This window comes from Martes martes (assembly GCF_963455335.1).
Source record: "Martes martes genome assembly, chromosome: 12".
Lineage (NCBI taxonomy): Eukaryota > Metazoa > Chordata > Mammalia > Carnivora > Mustelidae > Martes > Martes martes.
The window spans coordinates 4,390,619-4,412,961 of NC_137900.1; the positions used below are offsets into that span (position 1 = coordinate 4,390,619).

The 22,343-nt window shown below is 56.3% G+C and overlaps 1 protein-coding gene across 2 annotated transcripts in view; it reads left to right on the plus strand.

Moving 5' to 3' along the window:
- BICD2 (BICD cargo adaptor 2) overlaps positions 1 to 20,779 on the plus strand; it is a gene marked incomplete at its 3' end in the record, with an annotated part of 42,671 nt that extends 21,892 nt beyond the window's left edge. The window contains exons 2-8 of one of the 2 annotated variants that reach the window (XM_080819852.1): positions 5,957 to 6,169; positions 11,632 to 11,784; positions 13,316 to 13,750; positions 14,245 to 15,252; positions 15,348 to 15,499; positions 16,782 to 16,992; positions 18,670 to 20,779. In XM_080819852.1, the coding sequence (XP_080675978.1) occupies positions 5,957 to 6,169; positions 11,632 to 11,784; positions 13,316 to 13,750; positions 14,245 to 15,252; positions 15,348 to 15,499; positions 16,782 to 16,992; positions 18,670 to 18,675 (2,178 nt within the window). Of the gene's footprint in view, positions 1 to 5,956; positions 6,170 to 11,631; positions 11,785 to 13,315; positions 13,751 to 14,244; positions 15,253 to 15,347; positions 15,500 to 16,781; positions 17,092 to 18,669 lie in introns of those variants that run through there. The other variant, XM_080819851.1, reaches the window with a different exon arrangement.
- Positions 20,780 to 22,343: the final 1,564 nt, after the last annotated feature.

The window sequence follows — 22,343 nt, forward strand, 5'->3', positions numbered from 1 at the left end:
GCATTTTGCCTAATGCCCTCGAGGTCTACCCTTCTCTTACCTTTCAAACACCAGAAATTCTTAGTTTTGAAGTCCAAATTACCAGTTTTTTAAATAGGTCATGTCTAAGGTCACAAACAGTTTCTCTTGTTTTCCCCTGGAAGTCTTAGACTTAGAATGCTTAAGCTTATGACCCATTTTTTTGTTTAAGATTTTATTTATTTATTTTGACAGAGAAAGAGATCACAAGTAGGCAGAGAGGCAGGCAGAGAGAGAGAGGGAGAAGCAGACTCCCCGCCGAGCAGGGAGCCCGATGCGGGGCTCGATCCCAGGCCTCTGGGATCGTGACCCGAGCCAAAGGCAGTGGCTTTAACCCACTGAGCCACCCAGGTGCCCCTTATGACCCATTTTAAACTAATTTTCAAAATGCTGTAAGATAGGGATTGAAGTTCATTTTTTGCATATTGATAGTCATTCATTCCAGCACTGTTTGTTACAAGGTTATCTGTTTGCCACCAAATGGCTTAAGTATTGAAATCAGGTCCTTCTACTTTTTCTTTTGAAGTCATTTTGGTTATTCTAGGTCACTTTAATATCCACGTGAATTTTAGAATCAGCTGATCAATTTCTACCAAAAATGCTGGGATTTTGATTGTCATTGTGATGAATTGAAAGATAAATTTGTAGAGAACGGACAATATTAAGAATATTGTTATATTCTTGGGAAGCCTGGGTAGCTCAGTCCGTTAAGCATCTGCCTTCCACTCAGGTCATGATCCCAGGGTCCTGGGATGGAGTCCCACATAGGGCTCTTTGCTCAGTAGGGAGCCTGCTTCTCCCTCTGCCTGCTCTTCCTGTTCTGCCTGCAGCTCTCTGTGCTTCTGCTCTCTCTCTGACAAATAAATAAATAAAATCTTGAAAGAAAAAAAAAGAATGTTGTTATATTCTTTTGTTGTTGTTTTGTTGTAGTTGAATGTCCAGCTCTTGACTTTGGCTCGGGTCTTGATCTCAGGGTCATGAGATCAAGCCCCACATTGGGCTCTGCACCAGGTATGGAGCCTGCTTGGGATTTTCTCCCTCTCTGTCCCTGCTCCCAAGCATGTCCCTGCTCCCAAGCATGTGTGTGCTCTAAAAAAAAATTTTTTTTAAAGATTTTATTTATTTTTTTGACAGAGAGAGACAACAGTGAGAAAGGGAACATAAGCAGGGGGAGTGGGAGAGGGAGAAGCAAGCTTCCCTCGGAGCAGGTAGCCCAATCTGGGACTCGATCTCAGGACCCTGGGATCATGACCCGAGCCGAAGGCAGACACTTAACCAATTTAGCCACTCAGGGTTCCCAGCATTTAGTTTTTTTGATGCTATTATAAGTAGCATTTTAAAAATTTTCACTTTCTGATTGTTCATTCCTCGTCATTCCTTGTATGTAGAAGTGTTTGATTTTTGGTACATTGATCTTGTATATTGCAACCTGGCTAAACTCATTCTCACTAAAGAACTCTTTGTAGAGGCGCGTGGGTGGCCCAGTCAGTTGAGCATCGGCCTTCGGCTCAGGTCATGGTCCCAGGGTCTTGGCCTCAAGCCCCACGTTAGACTCCCTGCTTGGTGGGGAGTCTGCTTCTCCTGCTCCCTCTGCCTGCCGCACCCCCTGCCTGCCGCACCCCCTGCTTGTGCTCTCCTGTCTCTCTGTCAGATAAATAAAGTGTTCTTTTAAAAAGATATTTGTGTGGGAGAAAGAGTGTGTGTGCAGGAGGGGGCAGAGGGAGAGAGAGAATCCTCAAGCAGACTCTCCACTGAGCATGGAGCCTGACCTTAGGGCTCAATCCCAGGACCCTGGGATCATGACCCGAGGCGAAGGTGGACACTTCACTGACTGAGCCACCCAGGTACCCCCAGATGAATCTTAAAAAGAAAAAAACTATTTTCTCCTATTGCATAGCTTATCTTTTCACTTGGCAGTGTCCTTTGATACACAAATGTTTTAAATTTGATGAAGTCCAGTTTATTTTTGTTGTTCTTGCTCATGCTTATGGTATCAATATTAAGAATGCCAATAAGTTCACAAAGATTAATCCCTATTTTTTTCCTGAGTTTTAGTTGTAGTTCTTGTGTTGAGGTCTCTGATTCATTTTGAGTTAATTTGTGTATATGTTGTGAGGTAGGGATTCAACTTTATTCTTTGCACGGGGCTATCCATTTGTCCCAGCACCATTTGTTGAAAACCTATTCTTTCATCACTGAACTACCTTTTTACTCTTGTCAAAAATCAGTTGACCAGGGGCGCCTGGGTGGCTCAGTAGGTTAAAGCCTCTGCCTTCTGCTCAGGTCATGATCTCAGGGTCCTGGGATCGAGTCCCGCATCGGGCTCTCTGCTCAGCAGGGAGCCTGCTTCCCCTGCTCTCTCTGCCTACTTGTGATCTCTCTCTCTCTGTCAAGTAAATAAACGGAAAAAAAAATCAGTTGACCACATATGTAGGGGTTTATTTCTGGATGCTTCTGTTCCATTGGGCTATACTGTCTTAATGCCAGTATCACACTGTCATGGTCACTGTAGCATTAAGTTTTGAAATAGAGAATTTGAGTCTTCCTGCTTTGTTTTTAATATTATTTTAGCTATTTTGGGCCCCTTGCAATCCCATATGTATTTCCATTTCTGCAAAAAAGGCCATTGGAATTTTGGTAGGGATTGCATTGAGTCTCTAATTCATTATCTTAAAGGGCCTTAAATAATAAAGCAAGTCTTTTATATTCCATGATTATCATTTCTGGTGCTTTTCACTCTTCCTCCTAAATCTAGATTTCCATCTGATACTGTTTTTCTTCTGCCCGAGCGATTTTATTTAATGTCTGTAGTGCTGGTGTGCAGGTGATAAATTGTTTCAGCTCTTCTCTGTCTGAACTCCCATTGTGGAGTTTTCACGGGTGTAGCCCCCTCATTGATAGGTTTGTGTCCTCTTGCTTTCTCGAGGTGGTTCCGCTATCTCCTGGCTCCTCAGAGAAATCTGCTGTCATCTTGGACTTGCTGCTTTTCTCTGGGTGATTTTAGCGTGTCCTTTTCTTCGCTGGTTTTAGGCAGTTTTGTGATACCCTTGGTGTAGTTTCTCTTGTCTTGAGCTCCGGGGTGGATGAGCTGCTATCATCTGTAGATCTGTAGTTTCCATCAAATTTGGAAATTCTTGAGCCATTATGATTTTTCAAGGACTTATTTTATCCTCACCCTTTCTCTCCCCTGGGACTCTGGTTTCCCTGTTTGACCCGCAGCTCACTCTGAGCTCTCTGGGTTTTCAGTCTTTTTTTTCCTGTGTTTTATTTTGGGTAGTCTTGATGCTGCTGCTTCACGTTTACTAGTCTTCCACATTGTGTAACCGGCTGCTAATCCCACCTGTTGCCCCACTCAAGTCACTCTTGTTCTTCCATCTTGCAAGTCTTTCTGGGTCGCTGTTGCGTGTGATCGGTGTCTGGCCTGCGTCCTGAACCCGTGGAAATCAGTCTCCTGGCTCTCGTCCTGGCAACGGTGAACTCTCCTCCCAGTGATGGTGAGCTCTCCCAGTTGTGGCGGACTGGTTTCCCTTTTACGGCGTTGGGAGCTGGTGCTGTTAATTCCTATGTGGGTTCCCAGGCTTTGTTCTGGGACATACTTTGATGCCTTCAGGTTGTGCCCATCAGCTTTGTTGGTCAGGACCAGAGAGCACTTACGAGTTCCACGTCTTTGCCCCTACTCCCCACCTCCCCCTATTGGCTCCAGAGGCTCTCTCATAGGTTTCCACCAGTTGTGCCTTTTGCCCGCGGTCTGCCACTTCTGCTGCCTTGTCCACTACCTTTGCAGCACCGCCCCCTTCCCGAAGGTCTGCCGGCATGCCCACCATTTTGGTGCCACACCCAGAGGTCCTTTTGTGGGGGACGAGGGCTGTCATGGAGCTCACCTGAACCCTGCCCCTCACTCTCTGGCGTTTAGTCACATAAAGTTCCCTGTTAACTGTAACTTGCTCACGGGAGCCAGATCCAGTGCCTGTGACTGTTTTATTAGCTCAGCAGAATGTTCAAGTCTCCAGCTCTGTTGGAGCTTGTAGGCTGGGCTGGGGACTGGGTGGAGGTGAAGATTTGGGCTGAGTCTGGCAGGCCTGGACGTGTGTGCACACACCTGTGTGCGTCACAACATTTAGCTGTCTCACCTTGGGACAGCCTCTGATGGTTGACCCACTGCCTGGTGAGATGTCTACACTCCAGCTTGGGGTTCAGGAGTATGTTGTACTCTGGTCGCCCAGTCAGGCTGGCCTGGAGACCTGGAGATACAGCCCTCATTCAGGGCACCTGCCTCATGGGTTGGGTCCGTCCTGTGCTTCCAGAAGCCTGGCGGGGTCTGGCACACCCCGGGCTGGTGTGCAGCTGGCAGTCAGCATTGCCACCGGCTTGGGCCAGGCACTGTGTAGACATGAATCTGTGCTCTGTTTGGTCTTTTATTTGGGACGGGGATGGAGGAGGACAGCATCAGGAATGAGAGCGAGCTGACTTGGTTTGAAAGGAAACTGGAATTTTCACAGAGTGGGCCATGCTGGCAGCTGGGGGCAGGTGAGCAGGAGCCGTCCTTGGAAAGGGGAGACCCCACTTCATCTACCAGTCCACCATGGCTTTCTATGTTTTGATTTTTCAAAATATTTTTTTATTTATCTTTTTTTAAATCAGAGTGAGCACAAGCAGGGGGAGTGATAGGCAGAAGGAGAAGCAGGCTCCCTGCTGAGCAAGGAGCCCGATGTGGGGCTCAATTCTGGGCCCCAGGATCACAACCCGAGCAGAAGGCAGCCGCTCAGCTGACTGAACCACCCAGGCATCCCTCAGTTTTTTGTATCAGAAATGATCCTGCTCAGTAACACCCTTATCTTTATGCGTATTTTCCCAATTGTTTTCTCAGAGTTCCTGGACTTTTATCAAATAGCAAATAAGTGAAAATGCCCTGGTTTTTCTGCAAGAAATAAAGACATCAACTACTTTCTTCTTCGGTAGCCCTCCCTGGATTTTGTTTTTCTTCTGTGAGCTGGGAGCCCTGTACAGAATCTGCATAGGGTGGCCGCTGGGAAGGGGGCTGCTGCGGAGGACATACCCAGGCCCCTGGGGGTTGTGTCCTGGGGCTGGGGCTGTGCCGAGTGGCTGGACGGAGGTACTGGGTGTGGGCCACAACCAGCTCAGGACCGAGGCGGTGGACTGGGTTGGCTACACCATGCCAGGTTGTGCTCCCCTTTGAGGGCTCCTCCCTGAGCCTGGGGGCAGGGCCCCCTTCCTTGCCTGTTGCAGCCCAGAGCCCTCCCTGGGTCTGACAGTTGGGGTGGCAGTGCCCTCTCCCCTCTGTCTGGTACTTTCTGCTCTTTGCCCAGGTCCTGGTCTGTTGACTGGTTCTGAGTATCCTGGTTCACGCTCCTGTCCCATCACTAGGCCCTGGCCAGGTCTCACACCCTCCCAAGCCCCCCTGGTCTCCGTGGCCTCCCAGGATGGGTGAAGAGAGTGGTCACGATCAGGCAGTGGAAGGGTGCCTCCCTGAGCCTCAGTTTCTCCATCTGGAGTGGGGCAGAGGGGTGCTGTTGGGGGCCCCAGACCTGCCCTGTTTCTAGGGTAGGAGTTCCCTGCCTGGTCCCTGGGTCAGCAGCCTGACTCCCAAAAGGGGCTGTTCTGCTGCTGTTCTGCTGTTCTACCTCATCTCTCTCGGCCCCCAGCCACTCCCTCTGCTGGGCCCGGGTCCTTCCCTGCCTGGCCCACCTCGGCCATCAGCCCTTCCCAGCTCCTCCCTGCCTCCGCCCCCACCTGCCGCCTGTGTGGCCCTTAGGTGTCCAGTACCCCCCCAGTGGCCAGTGGCCCCCATCCAGCTCCCCCCTGTCCCGTCAAGTCCTCCCCCGATGTCCAGCTCGTGTGCACTTGTGTGAGCAGAATGTCCTGCCACAGGGCTGGCCAGCGCCGGCCTCTCTCTCACGAGTGTCTGGTCTCTGCACAGGCATTTGGACAGGCGCACACAAACCACAAGAAGGTGGCCGCGGATGGCGAGAGCCGGGAGGAGAGTCTGATCCAGGAGTCGGCCTCCAAGGAGCAGTACTACGTGCGCAAGGTGCTGGAGCTGCAGACCGAGTTGAAGCAGCTGCGGAACGTGCTCACCAATACGCAGTCGGAGAACGAGCGCCTGGCATCCGTGGCACAGGAGCTGAAGGAGGTGACGGGCGCGCCTGGTGGGGTGGGGGTGAGAGTCTGGTGCCACCGCCCTCAAGGTGGGGTGGGTGAGCGACAGGGCCAGCACGTGTGGCCGCAAGCCCATGTGAGCGAGTCTTGGCCATGGCCTTGGGATCCCCGGGTTCTCATCCAGAAGGGCAGGGGGCTTCGTTCTGGGCCGCAGGGAGACCCGCTGTCTGCCCTCTGTTTACTTCAGGGGTGACAGGTGACCAGAGGGATGGATGGTTGTCAGTTTCACGCTTCGGACGGGAGAGTATGGAGCAGTCAGGGTCCCACCGATCCAGGAGGGGGACTCCAGGGAGCTCTGGGGCAGAGCCCAGGATCTGGCAGCAGGGGGAGCAGTCACTGCCCCTGGTTGGGGTCAGAGGTCATCGAGGTCTATGGGCCTGGGAGGAGCTTGGCTTGGATCCCCCATGTGGAGCCAGAGTGCATGATCTCACTTCCTCCCACAGGATCACCCGGCTTGGGATGGGAGGAGGGTTTGACCTTACTGAGGCGGTCTCAGCCCCTCCGCTGGCCAGGCTTATTCCACTCTCCTCCTCTTCCAGAAGGGCTTGTCTGGGCTGTCTGGAACACCCTGGGGACCTGCTGACTCCTGGCTTTGTGCGTCAGGAAATTAGCTCAGCTGGTCCCGCGTGAGACCAGGTTTGGTGGCGCCGGGATTCCTGCTCTGCCCGCTGGTGCTTCAGAGGAGGCCTGCCCACCCCACCCCACGCACCCTCAGCCGCCTCTTCCTCTCAAGGCCCTGCTTCTTGCCCACAGGCCCCACTACTCCCTGCTCAGACCAGCATCCCCTCCCTCGCCAGCCCCATCTGTACCCTGTTCTGAACTCTTCTGCTGGTCCTGGCCTGGGATGTGGCCGTCCCCTCCCTTCCCTGAGGCTGGCACATGAGGCTCAGGCCTACTCCAGGAGCCTGAACCGCAGGAACACAACACCAAGCGCTGTGCCCAAGAAGTACGGCCCCGCACCTGCCTTCGTGTGACATGCGCTGCAAGCCGTGCGGGGTCACCCCAGGGGACACTCCTTCCGTGACGATAGCTGTACCTCCTGGTGCCTGGGCTTGCTGCCATCCCCGTGTGTCCTCTGACCAGACCCCCCGTGACAGTCAGCTTGTGTCTCGCCCCCAATGTCGACTTTCCAGGGGCATCCAATGGCCTCTGTCATGTGACCCGTATAACAGATGTGCTTTAGCTCATGGGACAGCCTCAGCTGCCCCAGAACTCCTCCTTTTGGTAAGCCTGTGGGCATCCACGTACTTCCCTTGTCTCCTGGGTGGCGAAACCAAGGAGCAGCTCTGGGGTCCTGACCTCTGACTTCTGTGCTGTTGTGGGGATGGGCCCAGCTAGCATCTGTCCTGGGATGTGGCCTTGAGCCTCATTTTGCGTGTGAAGAAGCAGAGTCCCTGGGAGTTGGGCATGGCCACAGCTGGCTAGAGGCAGAGTCCAGTCTCGTGCACACACTGAGGCCTTCCAGAGAGTTGCTCTAGGAAGCGAGGTGGGGGCTATCTTGAGAGGTGGGACTGGGCTGGTGAGGAGTCAGCCTCATCTGTCCTGTGGGGCCCTGCCAGGTCATCTCTTTGTCGGGACAGGCCCTGTCCTTGCTGCCCTGGTGGACCCCATGTGTCTTGGGCCCCAGAATAAAGGACAGAGTCGTCCCAGCAGACATCTGTGCTCCCTGTCACCCAGGGCAGAAGCCGGAAAGGCTTGATTGCCGCTCTGGTGGTGTCTAGGCCGCCCGGAGCCAGCTGGAAGGAAGCCAGGCGTCTGGTCACAAGCTCAGATGGGTGCTAGGGTCAGGAGCAGCCTTGTCAGGCGCCAGGTGGGTCTTCAGCATGGGGTGGCTCCCAGGCCAGTGTTTGGGAGATGGGGAGACTGTCACATGGGCAGATAGCCTAGAGGCAAGAGGAGGGGATGTGGGTGTGTTGAAGAGGCCACAGGGGTGGAGCCCCACACAGGAGGAGGACCGGGAGGCCTTTGTGGGTCTTGAGGGAATGGGTTCCATGAAGAAGTGCTCGTTCCTCCTGGGGAGCAGGGTATGATGTGCAGCAGCCCCCCAGGAGATCAGGGGAGTTGGGGAAGGCTTGTCTGTGGAGAGGCAGGTGTTTCCTGGACAGCCTGCACAGGGCAAGCTCACCCCAGCCTTGGCCTCTGCAGTTATACGTGGAGAACACTTACCTGCCCAGGCACTTCGGGGGGCCCTGCCCAGCCAGGAGAAGGTGGCTCCTGGTCCCAGGCAGGCGCACCTGGGACCTACCCCCTTTTAGAGCTGGCCCTTCTGGTGACGGCAGCTGTTGGCATGGGGCTTCCTAGGAACTCCAGTAAGGTGTCAGTCTCACAGGCGCCTCGGCTGCCGTGAGTATAACACAGCTGTGGACATTTTATGTCGCTGCAGCAGCCGCAGGGCTGGGTCCATCACAGGACTCTGTTTGCCTCGAGACAGCAGGTCCAGCCTGGGTCATCGCTTACCACCTTCCTAGAACCCACTGGGAGAAAGGCAGAGGGAAGTACAGCTGAGCTCCTGGAGGGGAGAGTCACCACCTATGAGACCCCTTTGTGTCCCTCTGATTGGCTTGTGTGGTTGTCGCAGGCCGCTAAATGAGGCTTGTTCCTGGGTTCCCTCTCCTGATGCTCCTCCCTGCCTCTCTCTCCTGGCTCCTCCTCCCACCACCCAGAGCTCCTGCGGCTGTGGCCCAGGCTGCAGGACCCAGGACCTAGGGCATCACCACTGCTCTGGAACCTTCCAGGCGGGGAGTCTCCCAGCCATGACTCCCCTCCTCTCCCTCCACCCCCCACCTCCCCCCCAACATGCACACACACACCTGGGGTGCCTCACTTCTTGGGGTGGACAGGGAGGGTGGGCACAGCCCTGGCTGGAAGGACAAAGGCCTGGCTCAGCCCTGACCTACCAGTGCCTCCTGCCCTGAGGGTGCTTCTCTGGCTGTGTGAGGACAGCCATCTGGTCCAGGGCACGTTCCGTCTGCCATTCCCCATGGGCCTCCTCAGGGTTTCCTCGGTGAAGGGGAGTGTCTGCTCCCATGTTCTCCTCAGGGCACCTGGGGGCTGAGGTGGGAGCATGCTGATGGGCTGGGGGCACTGAGGGGCATGGAGAGGGTTTGCAGATGAGGAACCTGAGGTCCAGGGTCCCCACGCGTCCACCTTCTCCAGCCGGCCTGCACCGTCGGGGCAGAGGGTCACGTGTTTACTGCCTGTGCCCATCATAAGGCTGCCATCGACGGCCTGTCTGGGAGAAGATGCTTGCTTTGGGGAAAACCAAAGCACGAGGTGTCCAGTTGGAGCTTGTCAGAGCCCTCGGAGTTGGGTGTGTGCTAGGCAGAGGTGCTGTGTCTGCTGCAGGACCAAAATGCAGGCATCTGGATCCTGTAGCATTCCCAGATGGCGCCCTGCCACATGCGTCCTGGGTCAGTCTGTGAGCTTGGCACCCCTTACCTCTCTGCCCATGGGGCCCCCTTGCTCTTTGTCAGCCCAGGTGCTTGTGATTGGAGGCTGTGTTGTCCTTTTTAGCAACAGAGCAAGACGGGATGCGTCTCCCTGTGGGCCCATCACCCTGAGTTGGGAAGGTTGTCTGTCCTGACCGCGGGGGGAGCTGCCCCTCGTGTCTCTTCCTGCAGGCTAGAGAGCGGGTAGCTGCGCCGTTCCGGCTCTGGCTTCCATTCCAAATGGTGGCCGTGTCAGGTTGTGTCACGTGTGTTTGGGCACCTCCTGCACCCCAGGTGAGAGAGGGCGGAGTAGGCAGGGCATTTCTGGAGAGGCAGAGCAGGCATGTGCCTGGTGTTCATGGGAAATGAGGAGGTGCTCTGCTCGGAGCAGAGGGAACCAGGGCACGTGCGCGTTCCATGGACTGTTGTACAGGTGGGAGTTCTGTTTCAGTCAAGGACATAGGCTGTGTGCGCCTTCAGCTCACCAGGGCCCCCACGTGCAGCCTGGCATTCAGGTTTTGGGGTTCAGAGGGTCTGGGAGGCCCAGGCTGGCCTGTGTGTCCCCCTCCCCCCGCCGCCATCTCCTGTTTCTGTCCACCTCAGGGCCCTTGGGTTTGAGGGTAGTTGTTGAGCTTTCAGTAAAGCCTGTTTGGAAGAATAGGAATGGGTCTTGCCCATGACCATGCTCCCCGTGCCACCTCCTGTTGTCCTCCCATGCTGAGCGGACAGTTGCTCCAAGCAGGTCACGCCGTCACGCCGGGGTGGGCTGAGCCACAGGTGGGGAGCACCCAGCATACTGTATCCACGTGGACGTGGCAAGCCCACGGTCACGGTTCTTTTGAGTCCGTGATTGTGGTGGTAGGGAGGGCTCTCCAGAGCCGCACACCAGGGGAGAGGGTTGACTTCGTGTAAGGATTTAGCTCAGGTGACTGTGAGGGTGGTGGGCCAGTGGCTGGAGACCCAGGGGAGAGCTGAGTTTACAACTGGAGTTTGAAGGGGTCTGGAGGCAAAATTCCTCTTTCCAGAGCATTTTAGTCTTTTCTTTGGGGCTTGGAACCGTTGGGAGGAGGCCCATCACGGAGGGTGCTCTGCTTCTCTCAGAGTGTGCTGAGTTAGACGTCACTCTTGCCTGTATCCAGCGTGGTGGCATCTGGACTGGCGTTTGCCCAAGTGCGTGGATGTGGGGGCCTCGCCACGTTGCCGCAGACATTAACCCTGACAGTTAACAAGGGCAGCAAACAAGGGCGGTGCCAGCCCTGAGCTTGTGTGTGGGGCTTTGTCAGGGATTTCCAGCTGCCTCTCCAGATCCACAGAAGTGAGTGACAGTGTTTCCTCACGTCGCAGCTCGGACCGTATCATTTTGCATATTTTTGCCTGTTCAACAGGAGTTTTGCTTTCTGGGTGAGTCTTGCCTTTTCTTCAGGCTGTCACGTGCTGTGTGTTCGTTCTGGTGTCGCTCTTGGCCACCGCCTCGGGTCACTTTGCCAGAGACTCATGTAGTGAGCGGTTGTCAGGAGTGCTTGACACCAGATGACCCCTCTTTCTGTTGCTTTCATGCTTTCCTTCTTTTCCTCTGGTCCTGTTTCATCTTACCAGTCCAGCATTGCTGGCGCGTGTGTACCTGCGTGGAGTCTTGGGGTCTTGTCTGCAAAGCCCCAGCACAGTGGAGAGGCCAGTGCACGAGGAGTGAAGGCAGAGAGGAGGGCCCGGTGGGGTGGTGCTGGCCTGAGGAACCAGATGCCCCCTGGAGCGTGGAAACGGGGCAGGTGGGAGATAGTTTGTCTAGGGATCATTTCTGCTCCCGAGGACATCCGCGACGTCTGGAGACCATTCTAGTTGTCACAGTGTGGGAGGGAGCTACAAAATGTCCTATCACATACAGGACAGCCCAGAATGTCACAGGGACTGAGGTCAAGGGACCCAGCCAGGTCCTGGCTCAGCTATGTGGCTGCCAGCGCCAGTGGGCCCAGCTGTGGCCAGCTGCCCACACCCACCTTCCTCTTGGCAGATCAACCAGAACGTGGAGACTCAGCGTGGCCGCCTGCGGGATGACATCAAGGAGTATAAGTTCCGAGAGGCCCGCCTACTGCAGGACTACTCGGAGCTGGAGGAGGAGAACATCAGCCTGCAGAAGCAGGTGTCTGTGCTTAGGCAGAACCAGGCAAGTGTCCGGGCTGCAGCCCCTGCCCCTCGCTTCGCGGGTCTGTGGTCTGCAGTCATTTCCCTGCCTCCTTTCCCATAGCCAAGCCCAGGGCCGCACAGCACGTTGCTGTGGACTAAGGGGTGTGGGGGCAGGACCCGGCCTCTCCTGGACCCTGAGAATGAGGTCTCTGCCTGTAGTATTGGCTGACTGCTGGCCTGGCCAAGGCGTCCCAGTCAGCAAAAGTGGGAAAAAAATACAGATGGTGATGCAGAGGAGACACCCAAACCCCAGGAGGCAGAGTGTCCGGGTCCATCCCTCCCATAGCAGTTTGCCTGCTCCTCTGTGTGTGTGTGGTCCTGGGCCTTAGTGGCCCCCCGGGTAGAGCGATGGGCACTGAGGAGCAGTAGGGAGAGGTCCGAACTCTTACCTCCTGCACTCAGATAACCCCAACAACAGGTAGGGTCACCTCAGGCTGTGATGGGGTCAGGAGGGTCACCTCCACTGGTGACAGAACACCCATGTGATATCCCTGAAGGCCTACACCTGTCGCCTACCACTCCAGGCACTACAGCTCTGCAGGGTGGGGCTGGGGGACCTTTTCCTAGGAACCCCAAAGCTCAGTGCCCTGGATGTTTGAATCTTGCATGGGAAGGCCTGGGTTCATGTGTGTATGTCGACAGCAGGCCTGCTGCGACACTGCACATCAGCGGTCATGCACAAGTGTCCTGAGACAAGGAAACTGAGGCAGATGGTGGAGTCCAGTCCCCTCCCCAGCCTCCCTGTCCCTGGGTGGTGGTCTTCGTTTCTTGCACCAAGATAACAGAATGATAAATACTTTCTATGTAGCTTCCTCTGTAGGCACCTCCCTTGTCCGCCCGCAGACATGGCTTCAGTCCGTGTGACTCCGGATTGTCTGCTGCTCCCACTGGGGTGCCTCTAGGTCTGGGTGCCTGGAGCACTGCTGCGGCTTGTCCCTTCCCCGTGGGAGCGCTCATGCTTTTGTTTGCAGATAGGATTAGAAGTGATGGTCCTTGGGGGCGCCTGGGTGGCTCAGTGGGTTAAAGCCTCTGCCTTCGGCTCAGGCCATGATCCCAGAGTCCTGGGATCAAGCCCCACATTGGGCTCTCTGCTCAGCAGTGAGCCTGCTTCCTCCTCTCTCTCTGCCCGCTTCTCTGCCTACTTGTGATCTCTGTCAAATAAATAAATAAAATCTTAAAAAAATATTATAAAAAAAAAAAGAAGAAGTTGTGATTGTCCTTGCATGGGCGTGAATAACGTGTTTTAGGTTTCTTAGAATATTTAACCAACTATTCATGTTCGTGAAGTAGCTGTGGATTTTCCAGCCAGTGTGCGCGTGCTGCCGTTTCAAGTGACCCGACCCACGTGCAGCAGGGATGCGTGTGTTCTGGGTCCGGTTGCGTCTGCGGCTCTGCCAGCAGCAGGTGCATGGGACCCAGAGCCCCCGGGTGTCCAGCAGCCCTTGCTGCAGCAGCCACATGCTGGTGCATCCCCCTCGCATGGGCACAGGACAGCGTCCCTGTCTTTCCAGGTGGAGTTTGAGGGCCTCAAGCATGAGATCAAGCGTCTGGAGGAGGAGACCGAGTACCTCAACAGCCAGCTGGAGGACGCCATCAGGCTCAAGGAGATCTCGGAGCGGCAGCTGGAGGAGGCGCTGGAGACCCTGAAGACGGAGCGAGAGCAGAAGCTCAGCCTGCGCAAGGAGCTGTCCCACTACATGAGCATCAACGACTCCCTCTACACCAGCCACCTGCACGTCTCCCTGGACGGCCTCAAGCTCAGCGATGACACCGAGGCCCTGGCCAACGGCTTCGAGCACGGTGGCCTGGCCAAGCTGCCGCCAGACAATAGGACCTCCACGCCCTCCAAGGACAGCCTTGCCCCGCCCTCCCCCAGCCTGGTGTCCGACCTCCTCAGCGAGCTCAACATCTCTGAGATCCAGAAGCTGAAGCAGCAGCTGATGCAGGTGCGGGCGGGCAGGGTCGTCACAGCGCCGGGGCCTTGGCGGTGCGCGCGCCCCCTCTTACCAGCGTTTACTGTAAAGGCCGCGTCGTTGCTGTAGTGGCAGTGCAGAGCTGCAGGGGAGGTGCCCCAAGGAGGAGGGTCCTGGCGATGAGGCGGCAGTTTGGGCCCGGCCCAGGGTTCCCTGGGTTTCCTCGTGCCCCTTCACGGGCCCACGTGCAGCCTCCCACACTGCATCATGTCAGGGTCTCCTGCCCTGGACAGGCCAGTCCTGGCGTCGGCACCACAGCCCCCCCCGGCTGGCACACGTCTCCAAGGAGGGCCCCCCAGCGCCGCCAGCCTCCAGGCAGGGAGGGCCCCTCAAGATTCCACACATGGCACCCCCATTGCCCACATCACAGAGACCTGCAGGGTGATCGCTGCGGCACAGGCGGGGTCATCGCGGGGTCTGTCCCGGGGGTCCTGTGGGCTGCTGACGGGCCTCCTGTGCTCTTACAGATGGAGCGGGAGAAGGTGGGCCTGCTGACGACACTGCAGGACACGCAGAAGCAGCTGGAGCAGGCGCGGGGAGCCCTGTCCGAGCAACATGAGGAGGTGAGCCGCCTCACGGAGAACCTCACTGCCCTGCGGCGCCTGCAGGCCGGCAAGGAGCGGCGGACGGCCCTGGACAGCGAGAAGGAGCGTGACAGCCACGAGGACGGTGACTACTACGAGGTGGACATCAATGGGCCTGAGATCCTGGCTTGCAAGTACCGTGTGGCCCTGGCAGAGGCAGGTGAGCTCCGTGAGCAGCTGAAAGCCCTGCGCAGTGAGCATGAGGCCGGTGAGGCCCGGCACGCAGAGGAGAAGGGCCAGCACGAGGCCGAGAGCCAGGCGCTCACAGAGAAGGTCTCCCTGCTGGAGAAGGCCAGCCGCCAGGACCGCGAGCTGCTGGCCCGGCTGCAGGCAGAGCTGAAGAAGGTGAGTGATGTCGCGGGTGAGACGCAGGGCAGCCTGAGCGTGGCACAGGACGAGCTGGTGACCTTCAGCGAGGAGCTGGCCAACCTCTACCACCATGTGTGCATGTGTAACAACGAGACGCCCACCCGAGTCGTGCTGGACTACTACCGAGAGGGCCCGGCCGGCGCCGGCCGCTGCAGCCCCGAGGCCCGCGGGCGCCGCTCACCCGTCCTTCCCAAAGGGCCGCCAGCCACAGAGGGTGGGGCGGGAGACAGCAGCCCCTCGCCCAGCCCCTCTCTGCCCTCGCCCCTGAGTGACCCGCGTCGGGAGCCTATGAACATCTACAACCTGATCGCCATCATCCGCGACCAGATCAGGCACCTGCAGGCGGCCGTGGACCGCACCACAGAGCTGTCGCGGCAGCGCCTGGCCTCCCAGGAGCTGGGCCCCGCCGCAGATAAGGACCGGGAGGCGCTCATGGAGGAGATTCTCAAGTTGAAGTCCCTGCTGAGCACCAAGCGGGAGCAGATCACCACGCTGCGCACGGTGCTCAAGGCCAACAAGCAGGTGTGCAGCTGGGCGGGCGGGCCTCCTCCCTCCCTGGGCCTCTGGCAGGGACCCGTGTTTCTCAAGCCCCTGCCCTTTGTGTTTCTGGCCCCCAGACGGCTGAGGTGGCCCTGGCCAATCTGAAGAGCAAGTACGAGAACGAGAAGGCCATGGTGACCGAGACCATGATGAAGCTGCGCAACGAGCTGAAGGCCCTCAAGGAGGACGCGGCCACCTTCTCCTCCTTGCGCGCCATGTTCGCCACGAGGTATTGTCCACGGCTCCCGCCAGGGGGCCCGGGGTCAGGCCCTGTGGGGGGGCTCCACCCCTGCCGCTGCTGAAGGCCCACAGGGCTGTCACCTGCTGTGTCGTCTGCTCTCCCCTCACAAGAGGACGGGGCTGGCGGCAGAGGCTGAGAGGCCAGGGCCCAGAGGCCGGGCTGGAGGCACGAGGTCAAAAGGGGGTGCGGGCTGAGGCTGATACCCGAGTATAGTTAGCCCCCCAGAACTCTGCAGGAAGTTTGTAGATTCACAGGGAAGTTCCCCTGCCTGGCAGTGACGTGGTCCTGGGGTGCCCCCTCTGACCTGCCAGCCAGGGATTAAGCTGGGGAGGGCAGCCAGCTGCGGACATAGGCACCCGTACACCTCCCCCAGGAAGTCGGAGCAGGAGGCCGCTCAGGGCCCTGGTTTTGGGCGTTTGCACTACCCAGAGGGGCTGGTCTTGGGCAGGCACCGAGGATGGCACGGGCCCATTATGGTCCAGGCAGGTCCTCCTTAAGCCGGGGAGGCCAAGGCTATGGTTAGATGGGGTTGGAACCCAGATCAGGGCCTGTTGCTCTTTGCGCTAGAGGAGGGGGCAGAGATGAGGAAAGAAAGTTCCAGGCTTCCCTGAAGGCTCCCTGTCCTCCTGGTCAAAGAGCTGGGAAAGGACCCTACAGTCAGTCCCTCGCCATCTGGGTGACATGGTGTCTCTCACTTCTGTAATCGGTTTCATTTAACAACTTGACATCTCAAATGCAGCTGAGATCACAAAATCACAAGAGGGAGGACCGTGGCAGGTGGAGTGAGGGATGGGCTTGCCTACCACTGCCTCCCTCAGGGACAGACCTGGAGTGGGTGTTTCTCTCCCAGCTCCATGGAGAGAGGGGACACAGGTCCCAGGTAAGGAGATGACAAGACGGGTCACGTCCATATGTGCCTTTCCCAGATTCTGGTGGGTCATCTGGTGACTTAACTCAGCACCTAGTGTGCACAGACAGTGATCCAGAAATGAGGCAAGTCCTGCCTTTGGGGTTACCTGAGAGGGCTGGGTACCCCTTAGCTTTGTGGAAGTTTGCAGAGCAGCTGCCATCTCCCTTACTGAAAACCAGCTGGGGAGCCCTTCCCAGAGGAAGCCGAACCTCTGAGGGGCAGCCGCGTCCTTCCAGGCCAGTGAGTAGGACGCCTCTGAGTCCCCTTGCCCTCTGCGTGCTCTGGGCAGGTCCTCTGTTGCGTGTGTGGGGTGCTCTGCCAGCTGCTCCAGCCACGCTCTCGCCTCTGGCGCCCCTACAGGTGTGACGAGTACATCACACAGCTGGACGAGATGCAGCGGCAGCTGGCGGCCGCGGAGGACGAGAAGAAGACGCTCAACTCCCTGCTGCGCATGGCCATCCAGCAGAAGCTGGCACTCACCCAGCGGCTGGAGCTGCTCGAGCTGGACCACGAGCAGACCCGGCGGGGCCGCGCCAAGGCCGCCTCCAAGGCCAAGCCGGGCACCCCGAGCGTAAGTCACACCTGTGCCTGTGCCAGCGACAGGGCCGAGGGCGCTGGGCTCACCACCCAGGTGGTCTGTGGCGAGAAGTATAACATTTACTGCGATTAGGGCCACGGGGCCGCAGCTGCAGCTACCCTGCCGCACGTCACCTGTCCGCTTCACCTCCACTAACCCAGCAGCAGTGGGACCGCGGTGCTAGGCTGGTCTTAACCGTGACTAATGCACAGAGGGAAGGACGTGGCCGAGGCGGCGTGCTGTTCACCTGGACCCTGTGAGCTTTGTGTCTGTTCTCACCCTTCACAGCAGCTGCTCTCCTGGTGGGGGGGGGGGTGTCGGAGGGTCCGAGTGATGTGTCCTAGCACACACGTGGCTTCCCAGGGCCTGTGTGCCGTTGGCTCCTGCCAGGGGCGGGGTGGGGGCAGAACCCGAATTGAAACTTGCATGTTCCCCGCACGTGTCTAATGCAGCGGCGTTAGCGGGTCCGGCCCGGTGCCAGGCGCAGCGTCAGGGGCCGTGCCAAGCTTGGCACAGTTCACAGAGATGATTCCTTCGTGGTTTATGCGGCATCTCACTGCACAGCACATTCGGGACACAGTTCCCTCCCCAAGCCCAGAGAAACAGTAGCCCCGATTCCTGCGTCCTCCAGTCTGGGCACGTGCATGCACAGGGCACGGCTCATGCTCTCAAGGCACAGAGTTCAGCCTCTCTTCTGAGATCTGCACACCTGTCTGGTGGCCTGTGAGGTGACATATTGGCAGGCCCAAGGCCTGGGGTTTTTCCTTGAGAAAAACCTCGTAAGTGCCTGGCCAAACCCTGTTCTCACAGGAAGCCCATCGTTTTGTACTTAGGGCGTCCCAGCCTTCGTGGCAGGTTTCTGCAGCCTCTGCTCATCATCACACCCCCCAGAGCAGGGCTCTAGAAACCTCCAGTGGATGGGCTGGAACGAGGGACTCCCACTCTGTAGCCAGAGTCCAGCCCAGTGTGGAGAGGGAGCCTCGCGCACCCGGGGCCTGTTCCGCACGCAGGTGGTGGGTCCCCCTCATCAGTGCGGTTGCAGACGTGGGGACAGGCAGCATAGGCAGCTATAGGACTCTCCGTTCCCAGCGCTGGCGTCCACGGCCACCTGAGGTCCCACGTTCCTTTGCAGTATTTCTCTCCCTGTTTCCCTGGGGGCCGCAGGACGCGAGGCTTCTGTCTTTTCCCTGAAGGGCTCCTTGCCTGATCTCTCCATGCCCAGGGGGGTTTGTGTTGCCCCCATACAGCTCTCGCCTCCGTTCCCAGGTGCGTCTCGGTCCCCAGCAGACTCAACGCACTGCGGAGACCGCGGTGGGCTTGGCAGACAACCAGAGTAGGGAGATGGTGGGCCCGGCCGTGCCAGTCCCCAGTACCAGGCTGCTTTGCTGATGGGCTGTCGGGTCTCGGATCCCCCTCCCAGCCGAAGAGGGGCCGGGCCGCTCCCTCTGCAGGCAGGTCTCCCGGGGCCCCGGCCGCGCTGGCCCTGCCCGCCGCTTCTTGCCGCTGTTCTCTGCTTGCAGTCTCTCCCCGAGGCGGTGGGGCTGGCGGCGCCTCCTAACACACGCGGGTCTTCTCTGCCGCCGACTAACGCACCATGCCCTGCCCCAGCCCGGGCGGCGGTCGTCTGAGTGGTGCTGGTTCTAACGCTGTCTTGTTTTCTCCCGTTTCCAGCTGTAGAGTAGCTGCCGGGAGGACTCGGCCGCGGCCCTGTCACACTGCAGCCCCTCCCCCTCCCGCGGGCCCACGCCGAGGAAGGAAGGGCAGCCTAAAAGTCCACTTAGAAACGTGTTTGGATATGCCACTGCAGTTCTTTCCAAGTTAGCATTCCCTGAGTGTTTAATGGCAGAGGGAAAAAAGCTTTAATGTTGAGAATGCCGCCAGCTGCTGCCTGGAAGGCCTCTGTGCGGCACTGAAGAACCTGCTCGGACAGCGGCCACCAGGCTTGCTTAGGAACCCGCTAGAAACACTCAGCACCGGGGCTCCCTGCTACAGACGCCCTTTTTTTATCCGATCAACCTGTGCACTTTTGATATTTTGATATTATATTTGCTTCCTTAATCCCTCCCATAGAGACGGTCTCAGATGCCGTGGTCTGTCTCGTGCTCCTGTAGCGCTCCGTCTTAGCTCCCGCCGTGTTGATCTGACATCAGCACGTGGCATGGATGTGTTTTCCTAGCATGTAGCTCTAGACTGTTTAGATGGAGGCCTCGACCCGGCAAGGAGCTCAGCGATACGTGTCCGCGCTGTGGTTCAGCAGCCTTTTACGTTATACGGCATTATGGTTCATGTTTGAAATTACAGATTTTAAATGCCATGTTCATTAAGAAATCCAGGGTATTCCAATTCTGGGGTTTTTCATATTGTATTATTATTATTCTTAGGAATAGTTCAATGTAACAAGAAGAAAACTTGACCTTTGCTCTGGTTAAACAGTAATAGGCACTTGAAAACAAAAAGATAAATTATTGAGTGAGTAGTATTACCTACAAATTCCAGAATCTTCTGGGTTTTGGGACATTGTGAAGCATGACTGATTAACAGAATTTTATACAACTGTACCAGTGAAATTCCAAATTGGAATTGTTTTGTTACTCTGGTTGTTGTGCCAAATTGTGGTACACTTAGAAAATCCTACAGTCGTCGATTTTTAGGGTGTTCTATTTCAACACCTTTTTGTTAGTAATCATTGCCAGTAGTGCCTTCATCAGTTAAGGGAGGTGTCCCAGCGTAGTTTCGGCTCTGACGTGGATAGTGAAGAGCTAGTTGGGAGTGTTGAAGGCCAGGGTGGACCAAGAGGTGTGAACGGGCACACACCTTCGTACCTGAGCCTGGGCATCTTCATCGAGGGAAAGAAAACAGCAATTGTGCAAAATTCTGTTAGTCAGTGATTCTTCACCGTGCAGATCCTTGCAAATTCAGGGGCTGAGAGAAGGAAAGTGAACACACACGCATTGAGTGTGCTTTGGGAACCAAATGGACCTGGGGGACAAGCTAAGCAGGCGGTGCGAACAGCATGGCCACGTTTGCGAAGAGCAGGAGGCAGGGGCGCCGGCGCTGTCGGCCCCGTGCACTGGGGTGAGGGCTAGCCATAGTATTCTCTGCAGATGTGAGGAAGAGACGTTCTATGTTCTCTTGCTTGGTGTAACTAATCACTGTTCATTTCAGGAAACAGAACTCGGTAAAGCTCCTCAGCAGCCCAGGGCCGTGTCCTGTCGGGTTTGCTGAGGGAGGCTGCGCTTACGGTAAAATTGGTACTCACAGAGGAAGAAAGTGTCTTCCCTTCTCCAAAATAAAAGACAAATTATAATAATATATAAGTAGCAAGAATAAAAGAATTCTGTTTCCTGGAATAAGCATTTCTTATTCCTAGTTATAGGGACCCCTATTTTTACCTTCTATTACAGTGTTGGTTCATAAAAAATAATGTTACATTTACGATGACTTCATCTGTATGGGGTATTTATTTGCAATGATGTCTGAGTACTGTATTTTTTTTCTGTGCATTACCTTAGTGTCAGAAATGTTGTCTTTATTTTAAGATCATATGCATGTTCTCCTGCCAAGGAACCTTTACACAGACCCAAACAAACAAACAAAAAATGCCTTCAGATTCTGAGAAAATAAGGCAGAGCATGGAAAAGGAGTAGGACGGAGCAGTCGGTCTCAACTTGGGACACGGGTGAACGGCACGAATGTCTGCAAAGCCAGTGCACATAGGAACAGTGGGCCTGGTAAGGGTCACGTTGGTAGGACCAATAAATAAAGAATAATACAAAAGCACAACACTTGTTCTCTGTGGCTGCTTGGACCCTCGGCTCCAGGTGGCTGTGGGGCCGGCAATGCATCGTAACTTCAGTGCCTAAAACAACAAAACCAGCCTATCTGTGAACGCTGGTGGTAGGAAGTGGACACAGCCTGGGTGGGGCCCGTTTCTGGAGGTGTGGGCAGGAGGGGAGGAGTGGGATGCCTCTGGCAATTGGCCTCAGGTGTCCTGAGCACCAGCAGTGTGGCAGCGAGAGCACACTGCCTTCACACTGTCCTCTCTCAGGAAGCAGATTTGGATAATGTGGAGTCCTTTGCTGTCCAGACTCTTGCTCTGTGAACTCAGGGGTGAGTAGCCACGTTCACCTGTAGGAATGTCTATGAGGAACGCTGCGTTTGTCCTGCTGTGAGCTTAGGGGCAGATTCTGGCTGAGGGGACAGGGCGTCCTGGGGACACTCTGGCAGCATTCCTCTGACAGCCTCAGTCAGGCCCGAGGAACTGCCCAGACCTCAGGTAGCTGTCTGAGGACAGGGTCTCACTGCCCTGGCCTCTTCCCAGGACACCTCCCTCTACCCACAGTCTCCTCTTGCCTTGTGGTCTGCAGGGCCCCTTCCTGTCATGGTTCCCATCTGGCTTGAGTAGCAGCTGCTGGAACCCGTGTTCAGCTTGAAACCTCTTTTGAAAGAGACTCATTTTTCTAATTCAGTACTAAAAGGACTCCCCCCCGCCCCCCCGCTGGCGCATGCTGCCTCCCCCCCCCCCCCAGGACCCTGGAAGAGGGGATGCTGGCAGTGGGCCGGGCAGGGCAGGTGCCATCCAGCCCTTGGCTGCCACTTGTGTGTGGTGCACTGTGGCTCTGGCCCAGTCCTGTCATTTGGGGTGTTTGACTCACAAGCACAGATGCTGAGGCCTTCTCTACCTCGCAGCATGCTCTGGGTTTGTGCACACATGGTTCTTCGTTTCAGGGATGGAGTGGCAGTCTCTTGATAGGGGGACATGGGGGGGTCAGTTGGCCCTGAAAGGCCGCCTGCTTGGCCTTCTTTCTAAGAGGGTGTGTCTCCGTGTGTCTCCATTCCCACCACCTCCTCCATCTCCATCTCCCTGCAGTGTTTTTTTTTTTTTTTAATTAACATACAATGTATTTTCAGGGGTACAGGTCTATGATTCATCATCAGTCTTACACAATTCACAGCACTCACCACAACACACACCCTCCCCAGTGTCCACCACCCAGCCACCCTCTCTCTCCCTCCCACCCCCTTCCACTCTAGCAACCCTCAGTTTGTTTCCTGAGATTGAGTCTCTGTGGTTTACCTCTCTGGTTTCGTCTTGTTTCATTTTCCCTTCCTTCCCCTATGATCCTCTGTCTTGTTTCTCAAATTCCTCCTGTCAGTTAGATCCTATGATAATTGTCTTTTTCTGATTGACTTACTTCACTTAGCATAATGCCCTCTAATTCCATCTATCTGCAGTGGCTCTCACCCCAACCCCTGATAGGTTCCCAGAGTTAGAAACAACAGCGCCAGCATGAAGGTAGACCTTTGGTTGAATTGCCCTCTTTTCTGTGGGGAAAAATGGAGAA